This window comes from Rasamsonia byssochlamydoides, assembly GCF_041956645.1.
Source record: "Rasamsonia byssochlamydoides strain NRRL 3658 unplaced genomic scaffold VTN77scaffold_1, whole genome shotgun sequence".
NCBI classification, from domain to species: Eukaryota; Fungi; Ascomycota; class Eurotiomycetes; order Eurotiales; family Trichocomaceae; genus Rasamsonia; species Rasamsonia byssochlamydoides.
The window spans coordinates 471,830-490,112 of NW_027192384.1; the positions used below are offsets into that span (position 1 = coordinate 471,830).

The 18,283-nt window shown below is 51.8% G+C and overlaps 6 protein-coding genes across 6 annotated transcripts; 3 read left to right on the forward strand and 3 right to left on the reverse strand.

Moving 5' to 3' along the window:
* Positions 1-466: 466 nt before the first annotated feature.
* On the forward strand, positions 467-2,772 carry VTN77DRAFT_161 (uncharacterized protein; the record flags this gene model as incomplete). The annotated part of the gene is made up of 2 exons (XM_069417360.1): positions 467-511; positions 583-2,772. The coding sequence occupies 2 exons, from the start codon at positions 467-469 to the stop codon at positions 2,770-2,772; spliced, it is 2,235 nt and encodes a 744-aa protein (XP_069282524.1).
* A 2,042-nt stretch (positions 2,773-4,814) lies between these two features.
* VTN77DRAFT_162 (uncharacterized protein) lies at positions 4,815-5,197 on the forward strand (the record flags this gene model as incomplete). The annotated part of the gene is made up of 2 exons (XM_069417371.1): positions 4,815-4,952; positions 5,033-5,197. 2 exons carry the CDS (start codon positions 4,815-4,817, stop codon positions 5,195-5,197), a joined length of 303 nt encoding a protein of 100 aa, XP_069282525.1.
* Positions 5,198-6,073: 876 nt separating this feature from the next.
* VTN77DRAFT_163 (uncharacterized protein) lies at positions 6,074-9,118 on the forward strand (the record flags this gene model as incomplete). The annotated part of the gene is made up of 1 exon (XM_069417382.1): positions 6,074-9,118. The coding sequence occupies one exon, from the start codon at positions 6,074-6,076 to the stop codon at positions 9,116-9,118; it is 3,045 nt and encodes a 1,014-aa protein (XP_069282526.1).
* An 815-nt stretch (positions 9,119-9,933) lies between these two features.
* VTN77DRAFT_164 (uncharacterized protein) lies at positions 9,934-11,802 on the reverse strand (the record flags this gene model as incomplete). Its single annotated transcript, XM_069417393.1, has 1 exon — positions 9,934-11,802. The coding sequence occupies one exon, from the start codon at positions 11,800-11,802 to the stop codon at positions 9,934-9,936; it is 1,869 nt and encodes a 622-aa protein (XP_069282527.1).
* A 1,081-nt stretch (positions 11,803-12,883) lies between these two features.
* VTN77DRAFT_165 (uncharacterized protein) lies at positions 12,884-14,072 on the reverse strand (the record flags this gene model as incomplete). Its single annotated transcript, XM_069417404.1, has 2 exons — positions 12,884-13,108; positions 13,173-14,072. The coding sequence occupies 2 exons, from the start codon at positions 14,070-14,072 to the stop codon at positions 12,884-12,886; spliced, it is 1,125 nt and encodes a 374-aa protein (XP_069282528.1).
* Positions 14,073-15,501: 1,429 nt separating this feature from the next.
* On the reverse strand, positions 15,502-17,485 carry VTN77DRAFT_166 (uncharacterized protein; the record flags this gene model as incomplete). Its single annotated transcript, XM_069417415.1, has 7 exons — positions 15,502-15,900; positions 15,949-16,045; positions 16,103-16,179; positions 16,659-16,819; positions 16,892-16,897; positions 16,971-17,099; positions 17,434-17,485. 7 exons carry the CDS (start codon positions 17,483-17,485, stop codon positions 15,502-15,504), a joined length of 921 nt encoding a protein of 306 aa, XP_069282529.1.
* Between the last annotated feature and the right edge of the window lie 798 nt (positions 17,486-18,283).

Sequence of the window (18,283 nt, forward strand, 5' to 3'; positions counted from 1 at the left end):
GCGTCAGATTGGTATAACCCGAAGTACAATAAAGACTCAAATGTTTCTGACAAAACTCAAAAGGTCTGTTGGCTCCTTTATTCTCGATGAAGATGCAACTCTTGCTCTTCCGCCTCGGAGCGGAAGGTATGATTTGAGGCCATCTCTGGACCTCGGAACTTGGACCGGGCGGAGCTACCCCAGAGTATGACACGTGATGTTATCATGTTTTCTTTTTCCGCACCGAGACCGCCTTCCCTCTTGGGCCACGCCAGACGTTGTGTTGCCTTTGTTTACATGGCAGAGTCTTCGTGGGCTATCGCATCGTGACAAGGCCCGATCCACGCCCGCATATTTCACCTTTTCCTTTTTTGTCTGCGGCCATTTCTATTATACACCAGATAGAGGAACTGGGACGTCTATCACGATCACTTTTGGGACTTAATTTGGCTTTCTGGTACCGCGATCCGCGGTTGTCGTTTCCACCATGTCGCAAGACACTGGGTTGTTCAGCATTAGGCGCCCCCGAGAAGTACGATTTCACATAGAACCATTCTAATCCATAAATGTGGTTGGACACCATGTTAATGAATGCTGACATAGTCATCGGCGCAGACCCTCGGGAGTGTCCAGAACTTTTCTGCAATCCCCCAACCCTCCTCTGCTCTGAAGCGGACCAGCTCCGTTGGCGCCTTCCAAAACCCACCGTACACTTCGCAACACACACGTTCGACATCGATTCTCAATTCGCTTGGGCGACCCCAGCAACCAAATTTTCGGTCATCATCGGGAGGCAGTTTCGGACCAGATGCAGGCCTTTCATCCGTCAGACGTTCTGTGTCAAGTAATATGTTCCAAGGTGCAAGTGTTGGTCGTCCAAGCTATGCCCCCGGCTCGCATGCCGGAAGCTCCGTATCACAAAGCCTTCAACGAAGAAGCAGTGTATTCTCGCGTCCATCGATGGGTGGGCCAATGGCCCATCAATCCTTTTTCGCCCAGGGGCCCGTTCCCGCCGGTGTGCCTAAAGACCCTCGTCCGCTCAAGGATCGAGCCTTCCAAGCGCGAATTGGGCAAGAATTGTTGGAGTATTTGACGCATAACAACTTCGAGTTGGAAATGAAGCATTCGCTGGGTCAAAATACTCTAAAGTCACCAACGCAGAAAGACTTCACGTATATCTTTCAATGGCTTTACCATCGCATCGACCCCAGTTACAAGTTTCAGAAGAGCATCGAGGCGGAAGTGCCGCCAATTTTGAAGCAGCTACGTTATCCCTATGAGAAGAACATTACGAAATCCCAAATAGCCGCAGTTGGAGGTCAGAATTGGTCCACGTTTCTTGGAATGCTTCACTGGATGATGCAACTTGCTCAAATGCTGGACCGTTTCTACATGGGTGAATACGACGACGCTTGTGCCGAGGCCGGGGTGGATGTCTCTGGAGACCGCATCATATTCCGGTTCTTAACAGGGGCCTATCATGACTGGCTCCAAGGTGGCGAAGATGAGGATGATGAGGTAGCCGAAAAGCGCCTGGTTCCCCACATTGAAGCCATGGCGATGGAATTTGAGAAAGCCAATGAGAAGTATGTCCAGGAAATGCAGGTTTTGGAAGCAGAGAACCGAGCTCTTCGGGATCAGATCGAGGAGTTGGAGAAAAACGCACCCGATATGGCAAAGTTGGACAAACACTTCCGGATCTTGGAAGATGACAAGCGGAAGTTCGAGGACTACAATCAGAACGTCCAGGGCAAGATTGACAAATATCAGAACCGCATTCAATTCCTGGACGAGGAGATTAAGAAAACGGAAGCCGAGCTCCAAGCGGCGGAGGAGGAACGCGCAAGTCTTCAGGCTAGTGTGGACAAGCAGGGCATCACGATACAAGATATCGACCGGATGAATACGGAACGAGAAAGGCTACAGAGAAGCCTCGAGGACACCATGCACAGATTGGAGGAAGTACACAGCCGTGTCATGGAAAAGGAGGCCGAAGCGAGCCGAAAATTAGAGGACCTTGAGCAAATCGTCAAGACTTATAACACGCTTGGCTACCAGAACGGCCTGATTCCGGCGTCTGCGGTTAATGCCAAGGGACTAGACTACGAGCTCCGGCTGAATGTGAACGAAAACAGTTTCTCGTCATCCCAGCTGGGCGGTTCACAGCATCGAAACTCGCCCGAAGGGGACCGGCTCCTGGCGGATGCCAACACCGGCTATCATCCCGCGCACCTGGTCAACCTCGACCTTCGAGGTATGGTACGGAGCAATCTCAACGCGCTTCGAAAGGAGATCAATGAACGAAGAAAACGGGCGATTGACGACGATCTCGAACGTCGCAACCTGCTGGACAACATCAAGGAAGCCATGGACGAGAAGCGGAGTGAGGTGGAGGCGCTCGAGCACCGACGGCGCGCCGCCGAGGAAGAGTTTGAGCGGCTCAAAGAGATCACGACGACACAGAAGTTGGCATCGGATGCGCAGATCGAGAAGATGGAGAAGGAGCTGGCCAAGATGCGGGCGTCGCTGACGGAGAGCGTTCAGCTGATGGAACAGCGCGAGATGAACACGAACATCGAGTATGAACAGCTGGCGCTGCGGGCGAATGCACTGCGGGAGGAGCTGCACACGGGGGTGGAGAGCATGCTGAACGACGTCATTCGGTTCAAGGTGCACATCCAGAAGAGCTTAGAGGACTATGAGAATTTTGTTGTCGACGAGGTGGAGCAGGAGCTGGGTGCGGAGGCGCAGCCGGCCGAGGACACGCCGATGGATGAAGCCCATGAAAGGTGATCGAATGCATTGGGGATATATAGTCTGGAGATCCTCTGGTTCTGGAATTTGTCTGTATTATTGGTTTTGGGTGTTACGATTGCTTTGATGAGTGATGATCGGATGGACGGATTGTTTAGTGTTCTGTTCATTGGTTTGCTTAACTTGGTCTGGTATTGATACCTAATAGTGTAAATAAGAACGGGCATGGAGTTTTCTTTCTCTGTCAGGCATGGCACGGCGCATAAGATCACCACGATGAGCTTGGAGATTTGGGATCTGGGAGCGAATACGCCAACTCCAGTCTCCAGACACCAGTTTCATCCCAGACGTAGTCGGAGTGTCGGACCCATTGTGTTCTTCCCCAAGCAAAGCAGGGTCCAGTAACACCCTACGAAGAGATGAATTAATTAATTGCGACATTTAATTAATCCATTGGCCGTTCAGGTTATTGACAGGGTTAGGTATGGAGCATCACTCCTTATTCCATCATACAATCGATGTTCTCGTTTTCACCATTCTCCCCATCCGACACCAGAACGGAGAAGGTGCGACCGATCTGCGCGGCCAGGGAGTACTTAATTAACTGCTCTTTCTTTTCCATCAACGAAACCATACTAATGTCGAGATGGCGAGACCATCCATCCCACCGATTTGTCACGTTTACCCCCATTGTTGGGTTGCAGAGGTAGATTGACCCTTGTGTATACAGTTGTACATACATTGCTCGCTGACGCGCGTGTGATATACAGGCACATACAGGACCTCAACAGTACAACCGTGTCATGGATGCAATTTGCACCGGACATGGATCATGATGATGATGACTGATGATTCCCAATCTTACCCCGTGCTCCGTTCTCGAGTGCTCTGTGCGATGGATTCTGGAATCCAGAAGTTGAAACAAGACTCGGGCCAGATGTAACCTGCCCCACTGGCCAGAGGGATTTGAATGTCAGTTCTATCCAGGGAGCCCTTGTTGGTGCTGTCCTGCTGACGACGGCGGTGGCACGATCAAAACAAGCCCCCAACCAACGTGGAGAGATCGACCCGATAGACAGAGGCCGTTTCAACTTCCACCATCCTCAACCACGCGTGCTGTCAATCGCTGTTAGTCCCTTGCAAGGGGTGGAGACTTGGCCCGCTGCTGACGAAGCTTGTTTGTTTTTAATATAACAACAATATTATTCTGATTATTTCCGCGCCAGTCACTAGCCGCCCTGATTCCACCATCGACTTACACACCCCGTCCTATCTGAATGTCTCTAATGTTCATCACGCTGCCCCACTGCACGTCGTGGCTCACCGGGATTGCGACTTCTTCACATCGGTGTTAGTTCGAAGATCCCGTCCCTTTATCGACTTGTCGAGAACTGAACCAGACCCTCCGTTATTTCGTTTTGCCTCAGCCCAGTGGGCTCCAATTGACGCTTCACCATCGACATGACATTCTTTGTCATGGTCGTGAAACAAGCTCCAAAATGTCGCAGGAACCGCACCGCGCACCTGCTCTTTTCCCTGTGGTGATGCCTATACTCCGCGGGGCCAATTCCAAACAGCCTACTCCGTAAACACCGATATCAACCCGGCCCTGGATGAACTTTCTCTCATTGCTGCTGGCCAAGAGATCGAAAGTCCCAGCAGGCCACTGATCGTCCGGACTGTAAGCCCTAACTGTCTGCCAGTCGGGGGCACCCGTCAATTACGGTTCCATTCTGGGCCGCACTCTTGTCGATCGTCGACAGGAACCACCAGGGTGGGAAAGGCTGTCAGCATTGTTCCCTAATCTCTCCAATTGGCCCCATGTCGCCAGCCCGGTTGGTACCAGCATACAGAGTCCGAGTACGGAGTACTACTGTTTACTAGAGAAGATAAAAGACCTCCCACCACATCTCTCCTTCCCCAGTTCTCTGCTCATCTTACCATCATCTGTCTTTCTCTTCTATAAAAAGGCCGTCTGCCTCCTTTGTTATTGTTATTGAGTCGCTGGTAGATTCAATTCAGCCTACAAGTTCCTCTCTTCAATTTCATAGACCACCACAAGAAAACAAAAATCCATCACAATGAAGTTCTTCACCAGCCTCGCTGCCGCTGTCCTCCTTCTCTCCACCACTTCGGCGGTTGCCTTGCCCGCTGGCAATGATGTCGCCGTTGAGGATCACAAGCACCACCACTCCTCGGAGCCTCATCACTCCTGGAAGGTGAGCTATATATCACTCATTTACCTTATCACAACGTTGTCTAGCACCATCATGCTGACCTGATTCTCCCCTTCAAACAGCACACTAGCGTTTCTGTGCCTCACCACAGCCACACTCCTCACCCGGATCCCAGTGGCCACCACCACCACTCCAGCAAGCCTCACCACCACACGCCTCACCCCAGCCACACTCCTTACCCTAGCGTCATCCCAGGACACGATTTCCTTCCGCCAAATGTTAACTAGGCTCGTGAGGACACTCCTAGGTGGGATCGTGTTCTCAGTCGTCCGATCAAGCCTCTCGAGAACGAAGCCATTTCGGAAGATGCTGGGTCAATGACGGGAGTGACGGATTGTATGTACAGATCTGTATATCAATGACAATGAGGAACAGTTGGATTTTTTGGAGAGAGAACTTCTGTTTGTATACTTTTGAAGGGAGAGTTTTTTTTGAAATTCTTTTTGAGACAGATTAATAATTATCTTCTTCATCCTACAATATATTTTACTTTCTCCCTCCCAGTTTTCTCAGGGAACTGCTTCCATGTCCTTTTTTTCCACCCTTCTAAACCATAACAAAAGGGGAAAGGTTTCAACTGTAGATGGATCAGCACAATATATCTGCAGAAACCAGATCCTGGAATTTCTCTTGGCACGCGTCACATTAACCGTATACCTGGGACCCCACGCTCATACCAATTCTGAAGCTGCATGTCACTACTCAGTTATTACTGTGTATGCTATCAGCCCTATGCCACCATTGACTTGGCATCGATGTTAGTGTTGTTGTTTCGGTCTTGGCATCAACAAGAATTATGCAGCATATGATTGGCTGCCACGGACGTCCCTCCACGATGACTAAGCAAGACTCGGAGCTTCCCTGGATTTTGAATTTCACTTCGGCCAACCAACTTCATCAGGACGAGCAACTTGCAGTCAATCGACCAGTCAGTCCAGAGAATTGGCACATTGGACTGCTCTCCTGCCCATCTCTGTACTGCTGGGACCATGGTCTAGAACTAGCCGGCCAGATATGTGTTCAGGACCTCTCTGCAACCTCGCCGTTCACGTTTCGATTCTCCGCTACTCGTGTTCCTCCGCGAAGATCTCCGTCATCGGGTCATGAAAATTTGCCTGCGCCCACGCCGTCCGACACAGCTGGGCAGCAGGCTTTATGTCCCCAATCATCATGGCTTTGCACGTTGTCGCCGTGGTCTCCGCTCGACAGAAGTTTTGAATTGGTGGAATTGTCGGGTGAACACGGGATCATGGAGTCGACCCTTCTCGAGCGGCGGCAGCTCTGGCCATGCTTCTCCCCAGGAGAAGGACTCCCTTGGCAGACCGCGCTGTCCAATCCCTGCGGCACAGAGAAAAGACCTCGGTGTCTGGATCGAGCACCTGGAACCGTTTCTCCCCCCTCACCTGCGCGAGAGTGCGTCAGCGAGCCCCGGCTGGTCAGATCCTCATCAGGCGACATCATCGGAGGATACCACCCGTCATGAAGGTCACGCTATCGCAACTTTGCTGTGGCAAGCCCGACGCTTGGAAAACCTCGATCTCTTGGCGCATCTTGGATTCAAACTCCGAAGATGGCCTGCGGTGAACGCACTCACGACCAAGTTGCTCGACGCAACAGATACAAAAAAGGGAGCCTGGCCCATGAATCTGGGGCTTCCATCCAATCTTGAATGGGGACCTGGGCCGATGGACCTGATCACGAACGAATCCCTCCGTGACCGTTCAATGCCCGTTCCAGTCAAGTCATCATCCGAGCGACACCTTGCCGCTGAGCCAGTCACCATGGACAGTCTGGCGGATGAACCATCTGCACATGCTTCCAGCCGGATGATCATGAGTGAGGTCTGGCAGAGCTTGGGTTTTATCATCCTCGAAGCTGCAGATCTGCCTTCAGAGGAGGCCGCGCCCGCCATGTCATTTGTGTATCGAACCCTTGCACGTCTTCACCATTCCGATGCGATTTTGGATGTGGTATATAAATATTCGCGTCCCACCGATGAAGATGCTTTGTTTCGGCCTCCGGGAATGTATTTACTGTCGACGCATATCATGAATGTTCTATCTGATGCTGTCTGGCTGGAGCACGAGGCAGAAGTGTCGGCCAAAGCAGCTGCGGCTGGAGAGAAGTCACCTTTTCGTCCGTTTAAGATGGGAATCCGGCATCTGGGACCGGAGATCTGGTTGGAATTCGTGCTTTGGTGCTGCGTCGAAGAAGGTCATGTTAAGGAAGGTGTGTGGATCTTGGAACGGATGAAAGCACGGGAGGGCGACTTGGCGTGGACAGTGGCGAGTTGGAAGCCATTTCTTAGCCGTCCAGATTTGATACGGGATACGAACATTGATGTAGAGGACTTCTGGCCGCACCCAGAAGCAGAGCGGACGCGTGAGAAGTCCAAGAAGCCCTCGGGCTCCTTTCATGGGCTGGGGAAGCGAACTATCAGTGTTGAAGTCGTTGCATCGTTGCTAGACGGGGCTGTGAATCTTGTGGACCGAGGGGTCGGATTTCAAGGCTACCCATTCCAGAGCGTGCTCCAGTATATTGTTTTCCTGAACACGTTGGTTGCACGGTCTACCAATAGGGACAACCAGGCATTGGGAAGATATTCTTACTGGCCTTGGGTGCGGATGATCGAGTCCCAGGGCATAGATCCGCAAGCTGACCCCCGAGCTCTCGAGCGGCTTCTGAAGACTCGACCTGCCGTGATGCCTCCGTGGGATGATTCTACTCCAATTGACTATGAAGAACTGGAGTCATTTGCTAAATCACAGTTATACGACAGTTCTTCGGTGCTGACAGGCTTGCTGGAGTACAATCTCCGAGCATACGCTGCCAATCGGCAGACTGGCGGTGCCTTAAATGTTTTTGCATGGTTACAAGAGTTGATCGATAAGAGCAAGTTGCAGCATGTGCAGCGGTTCTTGGAAGAGATCAAACACATGGATGACGAAAAACTTGCATCCGACAAAATACCACATCCTGTTAATCTAAACATTTCATCTCTCCCGCAATTGTCGAACGTTACGTTCGCCGAACTCCTTGATTTAGCCACCGCGTCTCGGGCCTTCAGCTTTGGGGAGTGGCTCCTGTTCTCGACTGATGCGGACGGGCCTGCCATCCCTCTTGCTGCGTACGGAGACCAGGCGCTGGCGCCATCCATTATGCGGTTTGCTGCAGCTACGCGGAATACGGAATTATGCGATCATGTTGTTGAATCCTTATCTCAGCCGGTCGTGCGCAACACCTTGAAAGCCTTGCTAAACTTTCGGATCACCATCGGGGAGTGGGATCGAGTGGAGACGATGTTCGGCTATCTCCGCGACCACAAGCACAAATCCTGGGGCGAAAGCAACGTCACTGCCTTGGCAGCAGCAGTCCTGAGGATGGATAGAAGCGCTCGAAACAGTACCGGGTCTAGTCAGGAGGAGGCCAAGCAGCGGTCTTTGGCTAGAGCCAAGGAGCTCTTAGTGCGGGTCTTAAGCGGGGAATTCAACGTGCGGCCCAATCCGGCCAAGAGATCCGTTTATCAGGAGCGGGCACTGTACCGGTTGCATGAGGTTTTCTCGTCGATACCGGGACCCCTGGAAGAGGTGTGTCGAGCCGCGAAGCTCGGATATCAACCCGCCTCGGGTCGCGATCTCCTGCCTTATATTCCCTCGGTCGCTTTCCACACTCTTCTCGATGCGGTCGTCGATCTCTACGGCAGTGCCGCGGGCAAGAGACTCTGGGAACGGTGGTGTCTTGACGTCGTCCCTCCCGAAACGGGCCGTCTGACGGAGAGCGGCGTCTTCCGGCTGTACACTTCCCAGGACCGTGACTTTGACAAGGGCGACCCGCACTTTGACGCCGCCTGGTTTAAGGAGATGCAGGAAAAGGCCGTCATCCCGAACCTGAACACGGTTCGCATTATTGCGCGTGGAGCCGTCAAGGAGTATCGACAGCGACAATCGAGGAAAGTGACCACTCCTGTCGATTCTTCAGCACGGGATGATGATGGAGACGTGGCTGCTGCCGAGGAGGTTCTGGATTTCTGCGTTGAGAGGTACCGCCGTCTCCGACTAGATGAGAAAGAGATCGATCGTGAAGTCCAGGGCCACGTTAGTCGAATGATGAAGCGACTGCAACAGCAACCCACATGTGGGACGAAATAACAACAACGACAAGAACTCATCAAGCTAGTCCCGCTCGGATCAGTCGGCTGATAACTAAAGACATTCGAATTTCCGTTTTTTCTCTGCTTTAGCTGCCACTGATTGCTATCTCGATAGAGATAGATAGAGCCTTTTTTTTTTATGTGTTATTTTGTGTTCGATCTATTTGTGTGTACTGTACTATACTGTGCTTGAAATCTGTGTATCTATCTATATACCCGGAATAAGCATTGTTTGACAGTTTATAAATGGCATTTCGGAGAGGATACGAGTTACTCCTTCCTTCCTTCCTTATATTGTACTCATATAGGTACCTAAGTATCGTGTGGGGTCGATTTGATTCCATCCTCTTCTTTCTTCCCTCGTCTCGGATATAGTAACTGCTTTTGGTCTGCTTCATGGGTTGAGATCGCTTTTATATATATAGTTATATATCTTTTCGCTTAACTAAACTACACAACAAGAGTCATAGTCTGTCTCACTCTGATGACGCGCGATAGATTTCCTTCCTTCCTTCCTTCCATTCATGGGGAAAGGGAAGGGAAAAAATTTTCTCGTCTGCGTAGACAACATAAGACAGATATGCAGAACACAACGTCTCTCTAACTAATATACTTAGCAACCTAGCAACCTAGATAGAGACCTTACCTACGGTACATACAGAACAAGCTGGCATTTTATTTTTTGACAGGTCACAGCGTCAACAGGTCCAGGTTGAAAAAAATCTTCTTTTGGCAACAAGCCTAGATAGTTAAAATTGCCGAAACGAAACACACAACTCTCCAGCGCCATCTGCAACACTTGTACTGTACTAGTCACGTGGTGAGCCCCATCCCACTATTCAGCAAACTGCTCGAAGCCACGAAGCTAAAGCCACGGAAGGGATCAGACTCGTTCACCGCGCTACCGGGTTCGCAGGACATGCCGGCGCTCTTGAGCATATTTCTGACACGGCCAGCATCGTCGTCGTCTCTCAGCGGATTGTTGCTCGTGATAGGGCTCAGAGGCAGGCTTGTGAAATCCGTCGAGAAGTTCTCGGCCAGGGCGGGATCGGTGATGAGTGGTTTGATGGGTGGCTCCAGCTCGCGCCGCGCGAGGCGCTTCCAGTCGATCTTCCGGAAGAAACGGTGCTTCTTGATCGTCTCCAGGTCCTTGGGCATGTGATAGCCTAGTCGCTTGTGTGGCTCCTTGCGGAGCAGACGGGTCAGGAGGTCTTTTGCGTCGGGTCCAAGGAAATATGGCAAGGTCAGCTTCTGGCGAACGATCTTCTCCTGAGTCTTGGCGTGGTTGTTGCCCTGGAATGGGGGAGAGCCTGTCAGGAGGTCGTAACCCAACGCACCCAGCGACCACCAGTCGCATGCTTTGCCATAAGGCTTGCCCTGGATAACTTCGGGAGCCATGTACTCAATGGTGCCCAGAGAAGAGTTGCAACGGTCGTTTTCATCGACGGCGACCTTGCTGAGCCCGAAGTCGGTAAGTAGCAGGTGGCCCTCGGCATCTAACAGGCAGTTCTCAGGCTTTAGGTCGCGGTAAATCACACCAATGTTCTGGTGTAGATGCTCGAGGGCCAGCACCATCTCAGCCATATAGAAAGCGGCCACGTCCTCACTGAACATCCGCTCCATCGCCAGATGAGTAAACAGCTCGCCGCCCTGGGCATATTCCAGGATAAGGTACAGCTTCTCGTGGTCCTGGAAGGCGTAGTACAGTTTCACGACAAACGGATGACGGTTGACGCTTTCCAGAATCATGCGTTCGGTCTTGGTCTGCTCCACCAATTTCTTGTGCACGGTGATGGAGGCCTTGCGAAACTGCTTCTGCGCGTAGAGCCGTCCGGTCGCGCGGTGACGGACGAGCAAGACCGTTCCAAATGTGCCCTTTCCCAAACAGGTCAATGGTTCAAAGTCGCTGCTCGTCATCTTCCTGCAGAGCTGGTTCTCCGTATTATCGTCACCTGAAGACAGATTCGAAGACTGTTGCTCCGCTGCTGCTTCCTGGCTTACAAAGTCATGTTCAAGAGGGACCTCGTAGCTCGTCATGACCTCTGTTTGGTCACTGTCAGATTCCTCACTGACATTGCTCGGGGTTTGATCGCACGTCTGGTTCGTGGTCCGCGAAGACGGCCGACTCTCGGATAAGCTCAAGGCATCGAGTTGCAACTTCAACGCACTAATCCCAGCCGAAGTGTTTCCATTCCCCATGGGATTGATACGAGGGGATATAGCCCGAGAGCCAGCAGTAGAGAAATCCGAATCCTCGTCGCCGGAAGCCATAGGGGTAAATCCACGTACGGTGGTCAGTGCGGGAGCGGCGTGTCCGACCTCCACCTTGGCGACCCGTTGCTGCTGCTTCTTCTTTTTCTTGCGCCGCGCTGTCTTCTCGTTATGTTGGTGGCCATTCAGCTCCGGAACTGGGAAAGCTCCCTCCAGTTCCTTGCCTGAATGTGGTGAGATGTCCGGTTGGTGCAGAGGGCTGCCCTCAGATTTTATTTGAAAGCCAGTCTCATGTTTGTCAACATCCATCTCCGTGGACCACTGGGAATTTTCCACCTGAGGACTGAAAACGTCGCCGACTGAAAGATCGTCCATGATCGCAGCTGACGTAGGACCCTCTTTCAGCTGCTGCATCTGGTCCGCCAGGCGTTGCGCCGAGCATGGTGGACGGAGGGAAGCCGAATCGAACATATCCGAAACAGCAACAGCCGCTCCCACACTTTGACGATCCGCAATTTATGGCATCAGCCACGGCGTGGACTCCCCAGCGAGTTTTGCGTATCTAGAATAATATTTGTTGTCAGAATAAACAATTGACATTGAGAATCAAAGATGCCAATCGAAGAATGTTCTTCAAGCATACCTCTCGAGTCAGTAACTCAAAGCCTGGCTCCCCTTGACAGGGAATTAAAGCGTATCTATCAATTCCCTTGAACAATTGAGACAGTTTTTACCGTCCGCCCTTATTCAGGACGGACCATGCACCCCTACCCAAACCACGTTGTCGAGAGGAGAACCCAACCGCGCCACTGGAGCAGCAGCGAAACTGATCTCAGCCAACGACTCAACGGAGGCTGATGCTGAAGTGGGAGTGTCGCAGCCGGGAACAAGGGGAGCCTTCAGACCGGTGACCTCGCAAGAGGCCAGGAAAGCAGCGCACACAGGAACGGAAACAGAAACAGACGATTGAGGCGCAAGAAAGCCCATAGAGGAATGAATCTTTCTTCTTCTCGCGTTTGTATGTAGAAGTAGATGTTCTGTGCAGAAGTGAAGCCAGAGCAGATACAACTCTGCCGAGAGCAATGCCAGTGAGAATTGGTACGGTGAGAGTGAAACAATATGACGTCCAGGGAATATCCCTTTGGCAACAGTGGGTGATTTAATCTTGAAGGCGAGCAGGGGGCTAAAAGCGAGGTAAGGATCTGCCGGGAATAACCAATCAGCCAATGGGAGGGCCTGCTTGGTGCTTACCCGATGAGACTAGCCGGATCGGGATAACCCGATCTCACGTGTGACCGTCATAGGTTGACAGGTCTCAGGCTACTTACCTGGGTGCCTAGTATTCCAATAGTCGTAGAATATTATATGATCATTATTACTGTCATCATTGAGAGTATTAGATGTTAGTTGTCCGAGGACGGTGATTCGTGGTGGAGGATTGAGTATCACATGCGTATTGGTACAGTAGTATATATAAATACAGTACTCCACACAGTGCCAAATAGACACAACGAACACATAGATAGATGCCTTCGCCCGTGAGAGACCCTGGCTACCGTGAATGAGGCTCCAAGCCTTCCTTCATCCTCCAAAAATCCTGCTGCGCGAAGAACGCTTTCGATCTCGTGATCTCCACCCCTGCCCCCTCCACGAAAGCTAATGCGCTCGGTTTCTCTACCGTCACCGTAACACTGTCGTTGCCGAACTCCATCGTGGCAATGCGGGCGATGAAGGTCGCCAGAGCCTCCACGGTCTGGTACGATGTGCTTTCCACTCTCTATACGACACTTCATCAGTAAACGACGCAAGGGATGAACAACTTCCATACATAGATCACCTACCTCGGCCACGACCTTCGCCAGTTCTTGATAGGTATCGACAGTCGCCGGCCCCCAAACCGTCTCACCGGTGCCCCGAAACGCGAGCGTGACAAGGACGCTCTGTTTCTCAAGTCTCTCATGGGAATTGACTCCGAGAATACAATAGCAACGAATGCGCTCGATGCGAAACTCCTGCTCCAAAACCAGCGTCTGCCTTCCAGTCTCCACTGCATCTTCGGGAGACCCTTGGGTTTGATCGTACCCCCAGGTCGTCACGCTACGAAACTTCAACCCGCCCTCCGCTCGCAGCAGCGCCTTGGGCAGATGCACCCAGACCTCACACTGACCGAAAACGCTGTCAAGAGGATCCGAACCCCCATCAGCGCCCGATCCCGTGAGAGCTAGCGTTTGAGTCTGAGTGTGTGCAATAGAAGACCCGTTGCTCATTCTTCGACTCGCCTGACTCGCTCGTCTACTGGCCGGAGCGCTCTGGTGTATGTGTGCCATCCTTCTCACACCCGCAATGGTTTCGTCCAACAAACCCAGCCCGCAGTCCGCAATTATCCCCGCAAGGATCCGCACATCCCGTCCAAGAATATTCTCCTTCCTCTTAGCGCTTTGGCTCCCATTGATGTCGAGCGTCTCAACTCCGGGGGCGATGCATTTGCCTGCATCGCGGATCTCGCTCTCGATCCGGCGGTAGAGCTTGCCGTAGTCAAGGGACAGCGACACGTCGTCTGCAGCCGCAGCAGCGATGGCTGAGGAGTATGACAGCTTCACGGAGGCTGTGCATGGCTGTGCCTTGCCCGAACGGTGCCAGGGGTCCGGTCCTACTGGTAAAGGAAGGTTGATATCACGGAGAGCAATGTGGTCCACTATGGCGGGGCGGGGTGGAGGACCGAGTTTTAAACCGTCAGCCATGGAGAAGTGCTGATGCGCAGCCCGTAGAGAGACTGAAGCTCTATTTATGTAAAACCTCTCAGAGGCCCCTGGCTTCAAGACACAGCCAAACAGCTAGCGCTGCAGAAAGCGCAAATAGATGGGAAACGGATTGTCTATGTCGTCGAACCGCCCTTGTCCGAACAGAGTACACCTAGCGAGTCGCAAGTCGCAGCAAGTAGTACCTTAGTCACACCTGGTGAGATTCCAAAACCCAAAGTCAGCCTGAACTGAAGCTCTAGCAATGCAAGCATACGTCAGCCGTACTTGACTGAAGACAAAGACGTCAGCCCAGCCAGCCAGCCACTCAGTCGAAGGAGGCGGAAAGAAACGACTTCAGGACTTGGAAGGATTTCCGTTCCGAACCTTGCCATCCACGCGCGGCGTGTCGCAGATAAGGTTCATCTAATACCTACCCAGAGCCCTGTCGACATAAGCTCTCCCTTTGAAGTAGGGCTTGATTGAACAGTGTAATTAAGGTAGTTATCGGTGACAATAATGGCAAGATGCTGCGCAGCATTTTATGCGTAAAGTATGGAAGGTGAGGGGGCGATGGAGCATCGTAGGAGTGCTCTAGGTGGGGTAAGAAGTCGGAAGCAATCGATAGCTACGGAGTACCTAATAGGTAGTTTGCAGAGCGGGGAGGTGACAACGTGACAACGCTCGGGCGGACTCGAGAATGCCTAAGGTTTTAAAGGTTGTGCATGCAGATCGTGACCTACACTTTGCAGATCCGATCAGAGGTTGTTTGTTCAGATAAATTCATTATCTAAGCAAGCTTCCAGAGCAAAGCTCTCTGAAAGCTGTAACTTCGTAATCTCACGTCTCATGCCACATTTACAGACGTAAGTAAACCCGCCCTTACGAGTAGCCAAGTACAGGGAATCAGATTCTCATAAAAAAAAAGGGCGGGTTACACAAGCCACCTTTTGCGTGCGCAAAAAGAAAGGGAGAGAAAACGAAATCAGAAATTGGCCAGCTCAAAAGACAACCATGGGGGTGTTCGTTCGTTGACGGAATCGTTAGGTAGCTTGCACTTGAAATCATAAACAGAGAAACGGGAAATTGAAACCGTCGTAGCAATAAAAAGCATCCCACCGAGTTTCAAATGACCAAAGTCACAGCCGTGGTTGCTTGTCAACAGAAGTCATTCCGGAAGGCCAGCTAGGGTTCACTTCACGAAAAGCTCCTCGTTTCCGCCGTCCTGGCACGTGGCAAGGCAGTACAGATCATCGATATCTTGAAGAGGTGGAATCCGTCACCTTGCATGTTCGACTGAGGTTGTGGGAGTCCACAGGGGCAACTTCCAGTAGATAAAAAGCACAGCTTGATGTGATGGGGTATTCATAGATGCTTGCATTGCAGTCTTGGGACATCAAGCAAAAGAAAGAAAAAGGAGGAAAGAGCCTCTTTACCAGTAAGGGCGGCGATCATAGCCACCGTAATCTCCCCGAGGAGGAGTGCGAGGACGACCATACGGTCTCCCTGCCATGTAAGGGTCATCGTAATGGCGAGGCGGCGGTGGCGGTGGAGGTGGACGAGTGTCATAAGGGTCATCATAGGGACGGCGTGGTGGAGGATAGTCATCTATGCGAGGGCGCGGAGGAGGTGTGCGCCGTCCATAGCCATCACGGTCATAATAATCGCGACGAAGAGGTGGCGGGGAACGTTCGCGATAGTGAGCGCGGGGGCTATAGCCGCGGGGCGGAGGCACACGTCTATCGTAGTCGTCCACAGGAGGATAACGACGAGGTGGAGATCGAGAGCGATAGGGATCTCGGTAAGGAGGGCGCTCCTCGACAGCTTGTATCTGAGAAGGATGAGAAAATAGTTCTGCAACAAGGTAGGACGCCCATACATCTGGAGTGCACGTCACTCTAGAACCTTTGAACTCGCGACCATCAAGCTTGTCGACCGCTGCTTTGAGATCACTGGAAGACTCAAACTCTACGAAGCTGTTGATAATGTTAGTTGGGCCTAAGGAAGAAACCATCACAGTACGGGCCACTCACCCTCTTCCATCACGCTCACGGCTAGTCTCTGAGTAGACCACGTCAAGTCCAGACTGTCGTGCAAAATCTTTGAGATCCTGGGTAACACAGATGTGTGAGTCGATGCAAATTCCCAATTCGAACGGAGTCTAGATGATTCCCTTCAGGGTACGAAAAGTAAAAGAAATAATGAAATGTCCAAGTTCCAAGAGATGAGTTGGATCCTCCAGAAGATGGCCAAAGAATCCTACAATTCCCTGTGAAGCTGGTCTCTCATTTCAACGCAAGGGTCAAAGAAGATGCATCCGAGAATGGTTTCTTTGGAGGAAGCTCAGAGAGGGCTTAGTTGAAGCAACGAGGTCTTGGACGGAAAGACCCAAGAGAGAGATATCAGTAGGGGCATCTGACGACCAGTTTCTGAATCTGGAACCCTTGGACTGGAGAAGACGTGGCCGCTGAGGTATCATGACCAGGACAAAAGTGGAAACGAAAAAGAAAATGGAACATTGTGGCAACGAGATAGACCAAACGGGAAATATCCAAGCAATCCTGGGAGGAATGGACATGGGCTGCTAACCTGCCAACTGGTCTCAGGAGGAATACCGGAGACCTGCATGCGAAAGATTGTACGACGGGGTCGAGGAGCACTTGGACGGTCCGAGCCATGGAAGTTCTCCTTGTGACGTGGGCCACGGGCAAACTGCACAGTGAGACGCTCACCCTTGAAGTCACTGCCATCTGGAACAGGAAAAAGTGGTTAAACAGAAAAGGAAAAAACAGAATCCGGATCGCAAGCCAGTCGGTACGTACGGAAGGCTGGTGAGAATGGCATTAGCGGACAAACGGAGATCATGGGTCAAACTGCTGGATAGGGGAAAGGAAGGCTTACCTGGGACGACATCCCTCGCATCCATCGCATCTTCATACTCGATGAAGCCAAAGCCATTCATCAGCTTTATCTCCGTGATCTTACCCGAGCCATGGCTGCTAAAGTGCTCTTCGATATCCTGCTTGGTGACTGGAAGGAGAATACAACGCCAGGTAGGGCGCCATTCAAACGTCAGCTCTCCGTGGCTTAACGCACTACCCAGGAAAAGATGTGCGGTTGCGCCAAAAGATGTCCATGGAGGGTGATAGATTCATCTGTGTTATCATTTCTCTCCGGCCTTGGTCTCGCGAGCACGGACAGTCCAATCCTCTCATTTTCCTATCCGCACGAGGCACATGGACTCCAAAGAGAGAAGGAAAAGAAAAGGAAACATCCGAGGTTCTAAGGGAAGAGGCGTTGACACAAGGGAGATCCCAAGCAGGACGGCTGAACTCTCAGGGTGGATTGGTGAAGACCTGCGTACCATTTCGGGGAAGATTCCCAAGATAGAGCCGCGTGGAAGAGACCTCGCTCATGACTAGAGAGGTGAAAGTATGGTGACTCCTAGTGGATGGCAGAAATCAACGGGGAGGCGATGGTCCAGGATCTTAGATGGCCAAAACAGCGAGGGGACGGGAGCTCAAAAGGCAAACAGAGAACAGACGAGAGCCGGAGCGGTGACGTCCTCTCCTGTTTCGGAGCGAAACAGTTTAGATGTCCTCACCTCCCCTCCGGTTCGGGGTCCAGGGCGTCCTCAAAGTGGGCAAATGGTCGAAGATGGGGCCTCTGCCGCCGGTGGTCTCGTTGAGAAGGTGAAGGAAGAAGCGCAGCCGAGCGAGAGGAGGAAACTTTGGAGATGAGGAAAAGAAAGAAGCGGGCTGTGCAAGATTTACATGGAGGGAAGCGCTTCACTTGACTAGTTTGCTGCGATCCACGTGGCCCCGCTCAGGCGGCAGAATCAGAGCGCACGGTGTGTGACCTTGCTCGACTAGTAAAGCGCCGAACGACCAGATGGATGGCTGCAGGAGGAAAGATGTTCTCTTTATCATGGACTTGTCGGCGATTGAGATTCGGGATTCAGAAGGCCCTCTGTTGACGAAAATGGCATTCAATCTAGATAGATACTAAATCCTGATTTTCCATGGTTCCGCAGCCCCTAACCCCGTGGGGAGGGCTTGAAGAAGAGAGGATTATTGGTGGACGCCAGAACAATATTCTACAACAGGCACCCAGGCAGAAAGCTCCTGTTATCTACGAAGTTTTGGCCATTTTCTCTACATACCGTACCAAACCGCATACAAAGTCGTGGGTTAAAGAATTTCCCAGGCGTTTGT